General features: G+C 54.8%; 1 protein-coding gene across 2 annotated transcripts; it reads left to right on the top strand.

Moving 5' to 3' along the window:
• The first annotated feature begins 1,024 nt into the window (after positions 1-1,024).
• LDLRAD1 (low density lipoprotein receptor class A domain containing 1) lies at positions 1,025-10,121 on the top strand. 2 transcript variants are annotated; one of them, XM_042951773.1, is made up of 6 exons: positions 1,025-1,089; positions 1,778-1,832; positions 4,388-4,513; positions 6,560-6,697; positions 8,438-8,566; positions 9,780-10,121. In XM_042951773.1, exons 1-6 carry the CDS (start codon positions 1,069-1,071, stop codon positions 9,926-9,928), a joined length of 618 nt encoding a protein of 205 aa, XP_042807707.1. In that variant the 5' UTR covers positions 1,025-1,068; the 3' UTR covers positions 9,929-10,121. The 2 variants fall into 2 exon arrangements, with proteins under 2 accessions (XP_042807707.1, XP_042807709.1); XM_042951775.1 differs by lacking the exons at positions 4,388-4,513; positions 9,780-10,121 and having other exon boundaries at positions 6,591-6,697; positions 8,438-8,560.
• Positions 10,122-12,017: the final 1,896 nt, after the last annotated feature.

Below are 12,017 nucleotides of genomic sequence, written 5' to 3'. Positions count from 1 at the left end.
CCACCCCTCCCCCATCAGGGGCCCCACTGCCAGAAAGATGAAACCGTATGTGGCAGGGCTCCCGTGTGGCTCAGTCGGTTAAGCGTCAGACTCTTGATTTCGGTTCAGGTCACGATCTCATGGTTCATGAGATTGAGCCCCACATCGGGCTCTGTGCTGACATCACGGAGCCTGCTTGGATCCTCTCTCCCCCTCTCTCTGCCCCTCCACCGCTCATTCTCTCTCTCTCTCTCTCTCTCAAAAATAAATAACCATTAAAAGAAAAATTTTTTTAAATTTTAATGTTTATTTTTGGAGACAGAGACAGACAGAGCGCAAGCAGGGAAGGGGCAGAGAAAGGGAGACACAGAATCTGAAGCAGGCTCTAGTCTCTGAGGTGTCAGCACAGAGCCCGATTCAGGGTTAGAACTCACAAACGGTGAGATCATGACCTGAGCCAAAGTCGGATGCTTAACTGACTGAGCTGCCCAGGTGCCCCTAAAAGAAAATTTTAAAGGAAGGAAAAGAAAAGAGAAGAGAAGAGAAAAAGGTACATGGCTACTTTTCAAGATAAAGTAAGTTAAAATTATATCTGCTTTATAATTTTAGTGGAAAATTCATATTCTTTCCACATAGATAACCTATGAAATTGAATAGAAGAACAATAAGAAGACGACTCCTGTTTTTTAGCCACTAGAACATTAATTCTGGGTATTTCTGCCTGGATCTTTATGTGGCCGAGGGGCCGGAGATCCCCCAGTCTCATCACTGATGTAGAGGAAAAAGCAGGTCCGAACCCCGCTTGCCCCCTACTGTGACACTTGGGGCAATTTCTCCCTCTCTGAACCACAGGCTCTTGGTTGGTATCATGGGCAGGAAGATTCTAACCTGAGAGTGTGCCATCAGACTGCAGGGTGGGGAGAGGCCAGGCAGGAGCCTGGGAAGGGACTGCCCGCAAGGAGGGTGTGGCCAGGCCTCACACACTCCCTCCTCCAGGCTGCCCCTGGTGACAGGGCAGGAACCCGCTGAGTTCTCTGCATGGGGCCCCCAGTGCCAGGAGGCTGGAGCTGGGAGCTAGAGGCCAGAGACATGAACAAAATCTTCCCCCAGGTAAGAGCTGATTGATGGATTGATTTTTTTTTTTCAAATTTTATTTCAGAAAGAAAGAGAGTGTGTGAGCAGGGGAGAGAGGCAGAGGGAGAGGGAGAGAGAAATCTCAAGCAGGCTGCATGCTCAGTGCAGAGCCCAACGTGGGGCTTGATCCCACAACCCTGGAATCATGATGTGAGCAGAAATCAAGAGTCGGTTGTTCAACCAACTGAGTCACCCAGGTGCCCCAAGAACAGCTTTAAAATGGCTCCTGACCTGGGGGAGTCAACCCCAGGGCAAGGAGTGGGCAGTAAAGTGGTGAGGTGCTGAGGTGGCCCGGGTCCCCCTTGCTCTGGAGGCTCCCTCCCAGATTGTAGGGGGCCCAGCAGGTGAACCAGCTGCACAGTTTGGGTGGTGGGTGCTGGAAGGGGGACAGAGGAGCCAGGTGGACAGGAGGCCAGGGGAGGGAGCCATCACCATTACGGGAGGGGGCAAGGAAAGCCCCTCCAAGGAGGAGCCCAAGCCAGTTTGAAGGAGGAATGTTTGCCAAGTGGAGAGAAAGGCGTTGCAGGCAGAGGGCACAGTCTAGGCGCAGGTGTGGAATCGAGAAACAGGTCTGAGACACTTAGCACGCTGGTGTATGGGGGCCTGTGGTTCCATGGAAGACTCTCCGTGACCCTTCTGAAAACCCGTTCTGTCTCTTGGGCAGGGAGATGGCAATGGCAATGCTGCTGCTGGAACCAAAGCCCTCCCTGGAGGGGAAGGTAAAGGACAGAGGGCTCCCAGGTGGGGCTCCCTTGAGGCTGGGCCACGGCTACAGACGCATGAAGAGGGCTCCCCACGGCTCCCACTGTCCCTCGGACCTCTGCCCCCATGCTAATGTCACCCGCTCCCAGCTTCCTGGCCAGCCCTGCTGACGGTCACCTGCTTAAGAGGCTTGTTCTTTCTCTCCATGCGTTCGTTGAGCGCCTACTGTGCGCTGCCTATCACAGACCCCGCGCCACATACAGCGCCCCCTGTAACCTATAGAGGGAAGAGCTCTGGAGCCAAAGTCCTGACTGAGTGCATGACCTGGGCTCTGCTCTTTACCTCTGAGGGATAAAGTGGGCAGGATCACATACTTAGCACCTCCATTGTGACACTGACGGTGTACCCAGCACAGTTTGCTTTCCCTTTACGCAGTAAAGGAAGGAAGGAACGCACATCTATTGAGCCCTGTCTTGGCCCACTTCTGTCACCGAGGAAACAGAACCAGAGAGGCGGATGATAATAATAATAATGGCTATAAAGAATCAACCCCCCTTGTATGTGCCTGGCACTGTATGGCCTCTTTTTAATCCCCAGGCCGCTCCGGGAAGGGGTCCTGTTTGGGGCAGTAACAAGACGGGGCAGCTGAGGAGAAGGGAGTTTGGGGAACTTGGCCAAATTGGGATCCCACACAGCTGGGAGGTGGGAGAGGTGGAGTTCAAATTCGACCTGGGGTTCCTCTGGCGGCAAAGCCCCTGCGTCCCTGTGGCTCCACACCGGGGCTTGTGTATTTCCCAGTGCGGCTCCCGGTGGGCGTGGCTGTGGAACAGTCTGGGTTCCCGTCTGTCCGGAACGGATTGGCGCCCGAGGGCTTTTTAGCTTTGCCGAGCGGCATCTTCACCTGGGCTCAGGCCCTGGTGCCGCCAATGGGTCTCAAGCGTCTCCCGCGACACCCCGCCCGCAGCCCGTGCTGCACAAATATTTGAGGAGCAGCTGCTTGGCTGACCTGGCTCCCCGCTGTCTCCCTGGTTACCGGAGTTTACTCTGTGTCTGCCACCGACCAGGACTGCGGGGGTTGGGGATTTTCAGTTCATGCTGCATCGCTTGTTCTAGCTCCTCTCCCAGGGCACACCTTCAGGGGCTCCAGCCACTTGCCCTTCCCCACGCGCCCTCCGCCAAGCCTTCACTCTTACACTCTCTACCTGGGATGCCTTGTCCTTGCACCCTCCCCTCACCTGCCTGTGGAAATCCCACCTGTGCTTCCCACACCCCTCCGTCCAGCAGCCATGCCACCTTGCTCATGCCTGCTCGACACTTAGTGCCTGGCACCGGAGCTGCCCGTGTCCAGGTACCCATCTGACAGGCGGGCAAGCACAGAGTAGGCAGCTCCGGAAATGTGAGTGGACTGGAGGGAAGTGACATGAACTCACCTGAACTGGGGGCCCTCCTGTGTCTCTGGGATCTCTAGGTCAGAGTGGTCACAAAGCACCTACTGTGTGTCTTGCCTCTCAATGGGACCCTGGAGACCTAGAGATGCCTAAGACCTGTCTCGCTCCCTTTTCTGCAATAACTGTGGCCCAGAGGACAGGACAGCAGTGGGCACCCACACTCTTCCTTTTCCCCATCCATGCCTTGTCCTCTAAGTACAACAACAAGCTTGCAGGGCATAAGGACCAGAGCCATGACTACTGTTTTTCTGTCCTTTACAGAGCAGGGCACCTCATAGGTCCTTAATAAAGCTTTCTTTCATTATTTTCATGAGGAAGCAAAATTTAAAGGAGCCAGGGAAGTTAAAGGAGCAGGATGTCTCCTCTCACAGTTATTTCCACAGTGCTTAGGATACAGCTTGGCACATAGTCGGTGCTCAGCAAACAATAATAGCTAAAGCCTTTAGAGCACTTACTATGTGCCAAGCTCTGCTCTTATCCGTTAACTAGCTTAGCTTACCCCTCTCAACAACCCTAAGGTAGGTATTATGACCCCCATTTTCCACGTGAGGAAATAGGCCTAGAAAAATAAAGTGGTTTCTCAGTATGGTCCAGTTGGGATCCTAACCTGCATCCTGGCTGGCTCCAGAATGGACAATCAGCTGGCATCGTGCAAAGGGCACGACTCATGTCCCAGCTCTGCACAAGGTGACCTGGACATTTTCTTCTCTGAGCCTCAGTTTCCTCATCCATAAAATAAAGGTTCTTTTTGAAAATTAATGACTATGAAGGCCCGCTTTAGTTTTTCCCCAGGCAGGGGCTCACCAAGCAGGTGGGCATCTCTCTTGGCCCCCTGAGGAGAAGTCCTCGAGGGAGGACATCTGGGTGAGGGCAGTGGAGCAGTGACTGGGATGTTTATTCTGACATGTTTATCACTGGCCAGCTACTGGCCGGGGCGAGGGATGGGTGCTTGGTGGAGGTGGGCCCACAGGCAGGACTGGGAGCATCGTGGAAGGCTCAGGCACCCCCTCCTCCAGGGAGCCCTTCCTGCCCCTGCACCCCTAGGAGGGGAGGCACACCTATAGGGGCCAGGGATTAGGATCCCTAGCTGCTTGGTCACTGGCTTCCCACCCCGTACATCATAGGCTTTGGCTCCCTCTGTTGCTCACGCCGAGGCGCCTGCCTCTCAGCCTTCTTGCTCCTGCTTCTGGTGACTCTCGCAGCCCTGATTGCCCTGGTCGCCATCCTTGGACTCCCCCCGCGCACACCAGGTCAGTGTGGTCAAGAGAGGGTGGGCTGGACTTACCAGGAGGGGATCCGGGGACAGGGAGATAAGGAATCCTAACGCCGCTGGCTGCTCCACGAACAGGCTTTGGGACAATTCCCAGGGTGTGTGCGCAGACACGGCCCACATGCACGTCTGAGCTGCCATTTGCACATCTGTGATAGGAGTTATTGAGAGGACCGGCTCTGACATCACCTTCCTCAGGAATCCTCCCTGGCCCATAGGCTAGGCCATGTGTCTCGATCCCCACAGCCCCACATACTTCCTCTTCCCCTGGCCTGGCTATCCTGGGAGGTGCCGTCTACCTGTGTATCTGCCTCCACCATAAAGGACAGGGACGTGTCTGGTACATCCCTGCAGCCCTGACTTCAGTGCTGAACCCCAACACAGTCTCTGCCTCGTGGAGCTCGCAGTTTGGAGATTAAAGGACATTCATCAAATAAGCACCTGAAGGCAGGATTAATGGGGGCTCTGCGAGTCTGGAACAGGGGCACTGACCCAGTCTAGGAGTCACGTGGGTGCCCTGAGAGGTGAAAGGGAGCCGAGCCATGAAGAAAAAGTGGGAACTGGTTACTGGAGGGGGTGGCAGGAAAAATGTCCTGGGCACAGGCAACCCCATGTGTAGAGTCCCTGGGATGAGAGGAAACATAAGGAGAAGGAGAGACTGCAGGAGGCCAGGGGACACCCAGGGCAAGAGCAGGGGGCGAGGCAGGTGCCCAGGGCCTCAGGGCTGTCCTGGGGAGGGGTCACCATCCAGAGAGCCATGGGAAGGGGCTTAAGCTGGGGGTGGGGTGTCATTTCTGAGAGAGGTCTCTGGAGCCAGGTGGGGGGGTATAAGGGGACAATGTGGGGGTAGGGGGTAAAATCCACAGTACTCTATGTGCCTGTGCAAGAACACGGGCACTGACGGTAGACGTGAACACATGTGGAGCTGCACTCATGTGCCCGTGAATGACACGTATGTCTGTATGTGTGTGTCAGTGTGTGTGTGGGTGTCTGTGTGTGTGTTCGTGTGCATGTGTGTGCACATGTCTGAGTATGTGCATGTGTGTCACTGTGTGTATGTATGTGTGACAATGTGAGTATCTCTGAGAGTCAGTCCCCCTCCTAGAAGCCAAGCTAGCTCCGGGAGGTGAGACGTGGTTCATGGGTGCCCAAACACACGTGCACAGCCCCGATCCCATCTCCAACCTGCACGCACGTATATATACACAGGCACAGCCCGTGGGGCCAGGGCGACCCCCCACTTGTCTGCCAGTCTCTCTCCTTTAGTTCTTTGGAGCAGCCACGGGGTGGGTGTTCCCCCCAGTGGGATGGAAGAGAAGACTCTCAGCTGGACACTGGGGGACCAGCCTCAGCCTCAGGGAAGAGCCAGCCCCAGCAGGCCTGGGCTATCAGCGGCGGGACTGGGCCTTGCATCTGTCTGAGCCTCACTTTTCTCATCTGTAAAGTGGGGCTAATGATGACACCTCACAGGGCTTTTTGGGGAAACAGTAGAGTACAAATGTGAAAGGGCTCTGCAGCCCATGAATTGTGCCCACAGGTAAGGGGCTGTGGCCTAACGGTCCCCAGCAGGCCCCACTAGATTGCTCCTGCCAACCTGACCTTGGCACCAGGACCTCCACCATTAAAACCACTTCATGGACTGGAACGCTGCCCTCAGGGGCCTCCATGGGACTGGCCCTAAGCTCTCAGTAAAGGAGGGAACCATGACTCACTCTGCCTGCTCTCTGTGGTAGGGTCATTCACACACAAGCTTTCATGTAATCTCTCCAGCAGTCCTATGGGCTTTGTGCTCTGATCTCCATTGTACAGACAAGGAATCTGAGACTCAGAGAGGTCAAGTAGTCTGCCCAAGGTCACACAGCTGGCAAATGGTAGAGTAGGGGCTTGGACCTCATCTCCGTCACCATCCCGCCAGGGTCACACCTGGTCCTGTGGGCAGGCTCAGTGTAAGGCTCAGCTTCAGGTACTCGTGATGTCCTTGTAAGCACCGCTCTTGAGCCTCCGGGGTCTCTCCCTGCCAACTCAGGCGTCCAGACCTGTGTGACACTGATGAACAGGACAGGCTTCCTGTGCCATGACCGGAGGAGCTGCGTCCCAGCCAGCAGGGTCTGTGACGGCATCCGCACCTGTGCCCAGGGCGAGGATGAGGACGAGGCCATGTGCCGTGAGTACCTGCTCAGTCCTGCCCTGCCCCGAGTGGGCCCCTCCAGGGCCCATTTGCGGTTGCCCCCCACTCTGTTCTCCCTGCAGCCATACTGAAGCTCTACAGTCCCCAGTCTACCAGGCACCTTCATGTCCCCCAGCCTTTGCTTGTATGGGACCCTCAGCCAGGAGCACTGTCCTCACCCTGTCCCGGGCACATGCACACATACGTGCCCATGCTAGGAAGGTCTTCGCTCTGGGCATCTCCACTCCCTGAGAACCTGTATCCATCTTTCAAGGGAGAGTTCAAGTGTTAACTCCACCAGGAAACCTTCCCTGACTCTCAAAGTAGGTTAATTCCCTCCCCTGGGCTCCCATAGCCCCCGTGCTTCCCCCTGTCCCAGCCCTACTCACATTGGCACATTGGCCACCCCCACCAGACTGTGAACCCCTCTAGGGCAGGCCTGGTCTACTTGGTCTGGGGGCTCCAGTTCCTGGCAGAGGACTAGATCTGGGATGATTTCCTGAATCAATGATGGAATGAGTGAATGAGTGGGAAAACCTGGTCCCAAAACTTAGAGACCTGACAGTACTCAGGAGAGAAAAACCATGGCTGTGTAGACGAGGCACTTTCCATGTAGGAGGGAGAGAGTCTACTGTGTTGGAGTGGGTGGGGGGGGAGCGGATGGGGAAAGGGTCACTTTATCGTGGACATGCTAGACTAGAGGAGATGTTAAAGGTCATCTGGTCCATGTCCCAGCTCATGCTCAAATGCCCTCATAACAAACCCAATAAAGGCCACCGAGCCTCTGCTTGCATACGTGTAGGATGGGGGGCTCAGTACAGCGTGAGGCACTGCTCCCCTCCTTCATCACATAGTTTCCATGGGAATGTCTCCCTTGTGCCAAGTTTAGAGCTGTCTCCCTGCAGCATCCTTGATTGGTTCCAACTCTGTTCTCTCATCTGAACCACATTTTAATCTATCTTCCATGATGGGGGCACTGCATGGATTTGCAGATTGCTCTCTCGCCTACCGTGAGAGTCTCCTTCCTCGGGCCACACTCTGAACTCCTACAGTCATCCCCTCATGCTTGGTTTTCTCCATTCCACCAGCACACCATAGGACACACACCAGCTACCCTTGTCCCTCTCCCTGGTCGGGCTCCAGAAGCATCCATGACGTTTCTGGTTGGCCCTGGCTTGTCCAAGGAACAAAGGCTTTTCCACTTCCAAAGGTCTCTTGTGATGTGGCCTGAGTTTATGTGAATTTTTGGTAGCCCTTTCACCCCTCTAACACAGAACCCACTTGCAAGAACGGTGCTCTGATGCCCTCTCACAAAGTATGTGAACCCGCATCCTCTGAGTTCTGGCGCCCGAATGCAAGATTTCATGTTTACGCTTGTTATGTTCCTGTTGGAGGCTTCCTGGAGGTGAAGGAACTTGAACCTGGACTTAAAAGTGGGATGGTTTTGGAGAGGTGTCAAGAAGGACATTTCCGGAGGAAGGAATAGTGCAAGCCCTGGTGTGGGGTGGGCATGCACCAGAGCCAAGCCGGAAATGAGGAAGGGAGATGCCACTCTCTGGGCATCTTGTTGGGCAGACAGGGAAAGAGCACTCCTCTGCCCTTGACGTGACCTCCACCCCAGGAAACCTCCTTGTGAGCCCGTTTGGCAACTGCCAGGGTGGCCAGGACAATCCACCTCCTGATAGATGTCTGGAGGCCGGATGTGGACTTCCCCCTGCTTCACCTGTCTCCCTGTAGGGGATGTGCCCCAGAGCCTCCCCAGCTTCCTCGTGGCCCGCTGTGGAGACCCGTCTTCCTGGATCTACTCGGACCAAAAGTGTGATGGCATTAACAACTGCGGGGACTGCTCAGATGAACTGAGCCCAGGTAAGGGTCTGGGCACAGGCCGGGCTGAGGCAGGTGACCAGGCAGTGGCCAAAGGGCAGAAGTTGACCAGAGAACCTCAGAGGTTCCCCCCACCTCCCCTTCTCACATACCATGAAGTTCTCCACCCCTGCTTGAATGCTTCCAGTGGCGGAGTGCTCACTACCACTCCAGGTGGCTCCTGCTGGAGGGTTATTCTTCTGTGGTGGGGAGCTCACCCTCAAGGGCACAGATGAGGAAACTGGGGCCCAGAGGGTGGTCACGCAAAGAGTATGTACATGGCTGAACTGGGATGTGAACCTGAGTTTCCTTCATCCCCTCTGTACCTCCCAAAAGCCCTGTGAGGAAGCAGCATAGGAATCACTGGCCCCAAATTCATATGTAGGTAAACTGAGGCCAGAGAAGGGACTTCATAGAATAAGTGATAGGAAAGAAGCATGGGTATAAACCCAGGTCTCTGACTCCAAGTCTGAAGCTCTTTCACTGCCCAGACTTTCCTTTCAATCTCTCCCCCATTGTTCAATCAACAAACGTGTTCCGAGCACTGTTAGGGGCTGGCCCTGGTGCCAGGTTCTGCTGGGGGATAGTCAGGAGTCAAACATGTGTCCTACCCTCAGGACTAATATCACGTTGATGCCAAAAGGAAGTGCTGGGTTCCAAAAACCCTAGAGAGGGTTTGCGGGGCGGTCAGTGGGGGGTGGGGGTGGGGGTAAGAATCAAGGGAGACTTCTCAGAAGAGGCACTGTTCAAGCAGGTTTTAACAGGCAGATGCTGAGTGTGCAAGAAGCACACTGGAGGCCCAGGGTACAGGGTGAAGGCAGGAAGTCTGTGAGCCATCCTCCGAGAGTCGCCATAAGTTGGCTGGCGTGGCTGAGTCAGAGCGAGGGAGGGAAGCCGGGCTGCGGGAGACAATATGCTCCCCTTAATATCCCACACTGACCATGGGCCTGGCACTTTGCTTATCTTCCTTAATAACATCCTTGAGCAGATGAGGAAAGTGAGGCTCAGACAGGGTAAGGCTGTGTGTGGTCACATAGCCTATGATTTGGGGAGTCTAAATTCTGTCTCCCACTGGGAGATAAGGCATACAGGCGACCCATGTCTGATGGGGTGGCTCTATGGGGAGCTATGGCAGATTTCAGAGCCAGGGGTGGGCGGGTGCCTAGGGCACTCCAGGACACAGCAGCGGCCCTTCTGCTGGCTCTTGTGCCCACAGTGACTACATGCCCACCCTGTGGCCCCGGCTGGTGGCGCTGCCCCTCCATTGTCTTCAAGTACTGTGACTGCATCCCAAGGGTCCTGTGCCGTGACCACACGCAGCACTGCTCCGACTGGTCTGATGAATACTCCTGTCCTGGACCCTGAGGGGGCCACCCGGGCCAGGCTGGGAGGCTGGCTGGAACGGCACTCATAACCCTTCACACGAGCATCACGTCCAAGAACGCGAGGGCAGGAAGGAGGCTACAAGATCATCTAGTGGGACCATGCACCACTGCCTGTGAACAAGAATCCCCTCTCCTGGGGGGCGCCTGGGTGGCTCAGTCGATTAAATCTCAAACTCCTGATTTTGGCTCAGGTCATGATCTCAGGGTCGTGAGTTCGAGCCCTGCACCAGGCTCTGAGCTGAGCATGGAGCCTACTTAAGAATCTCTCTCTCCCTCTCACTCTGCCCCTCCCCTGCTTGCTCCCTCTCTTAAAAAACTGCCTCTCCTGCCTTCAAGTTGGTCAGCCTCTCCTTGAATGCCTACAGTGATAAGGGCTCACTACCGTAATAGGCAGCTCCTAAGATGAATGGAATCTGCCTCCATGATTTTGGGCCTGTTTCTGGGCGACACAGAAGAAATATGTTCCTCTGCCCTAAGACAGGCTTGCAGATCCTGACCTTGTACCCCTTAGAAAAAGGTTAAGTCTGGGCCTTAAAAAACCAAGCTAAGGAATTTAGCTCTTAGGGATGGAACATACATGTGAAGTGTATGCCACTTTCTGCCCCTCTGGTACCTAAGACAAACGGCCGGGCTCACGTGCAGCCTTAGCATTTTTCTCAACACGGTAATCCCAGCGAGTGCTACTGATTGATCACAGAAGACTGCATATGAGGCAGGGTATGGGCCATTCAGCCATTGGGAAGCTGTCACCGGAGGCTCTGAGCGGAAGAATAGAAGGTCAGGAGAAAGCGAAGCTTGAGGAGCTGCTCACTGCCCATTCTCCACCCTACCACTCCCCACCCTCTACCCTGTGACCAGCTGCCCAGCCAAACAGCCCAGGTTTCCTGAAGTAGGTATTATATTTTGGTGCTGGTGTCTGAGTGAATGAACTGTTTCTTTGAATACTTTCTGGTTTCACAATAGCCAGACAGACGAGGACGGTATCCCCATTGAACAGATGAGAAAACTGAGGCCCAGAGGAAGAAATGGCTTGCTCAGGTCATACAGCAAAGACAGTGCTGGAACTGGAACTCAAGCATGGTCTCTGGTCTCTAGGCTCTGAAGCCTTTCCTGCTACCAATGTGATTATACCTTGGCCAGGAACAGAATCTCTGTGGGGTATTTAAACAAGGTAGCTTGAAGGGCAGAATGTGGCCTTCCCTTATTCCAAAAGAGAGACTTAGAATCTGGCCAACAAGAGGGTTCCTGTTGAAGGAGACAGACATATCTCCATTGGAAATTAATTGGTTTTATATAGCAGTCTTTTGTGAGTTTTGAGTTGAAAATGAGCATCTGAGAGATTGCTGAGCTCCAGTTCATCCTTTGACTCACTGCACAGCCTCCGTGCACCTGCTGTGGGCCAAGCCAGGGCCAGGCACCCAAGAGTGAAGACAGCTGGATCCCAGCACATGAGGAACAGAGTCTCATGGGGGAGGCACCTCACACGTAGAGGGATGGATGGGCAACAGGAAATGCTGGGATCAGGGCACCAAGGAGAGGCCTTTGGGGAGTGAGGATACAATCATGTCCCCGACACTGACGACCTGAGGACCAGCTCCTGGAACAAGGTGCCTCAGGGATGCTGGTTGAGGGATGGTCGGCCCAGGGCTCTGGCACCCTTGGCTGAGCTTCATTCCAACTAATGGCACAAGTGAGGCACTTCTGACACCTGGTCCAGAGCAAGGACACTTGGGCTGGCTCTGGAGGGTAGGAGAATTTCCAGGGGTAGAGGTGGAGGAGAAGGGCACTCCCCTCCAAGGGGCCAGTGTGAATGAAAGTATGGGTGTGTGACAGGGCACAGCTCGGCCAAGGAATGCCCAGCAGGCCAGAGAGGCCAAAGCATGGGCTGGGGGTAGGAGACAGTAGGAGACAAGGTGAGGAGGCAAAGAGGGATGTGATCCCTCAGGGCACAGCTTGTCACGCTTCATCCTAAGGGCAGTGGGCATCATCGGGGCCAAGGAGCAAGGAAGTTTTCTGGACCTCTGATGAACTTTAATTGCAATAATCCAAGAAAGAGATGCCAGCACTTG

This window comes from Panthera leo, chromosome C1 (assembly GCF_018350215.1).
Source record: "Panthera leo isolate Ple1 chromosome C1, P.leo_Ple1_pat1.1, whole genome shotgun sequence".
Lineage (NCBI taxonomy): Eukaryota > Metazoa > Chordata > Mammalia > Carnivora > Felidae > Panthera > Panthera leo.
This window is presented reverse-complemented; position numbering and strand designations above follow the sequence as displayed.

Bases quoted from the DNA above. Each gene is read 5' to 3' on its own strand.
- LDLRAD1 (XM_042951773.1), top strand. From the start codon at position 1,069: ATGAACAAAATCTTCCCCCAG. The intron at 4,514-6,559 runs GTCAGTGTGGTC...CTGCCAACTCAG, and splicing joins ACTCCCCCCGCGCACACCAG to GCGTCCAGACCTGTGTGACA. The intron at 6,698-8,437 runs GTGAGTACCTGC...GTCTCCCTGTAG, and splicing joins TGAGGACGAGGCCATGTGCC to GGGATGTGCCCCAGAGCCTC.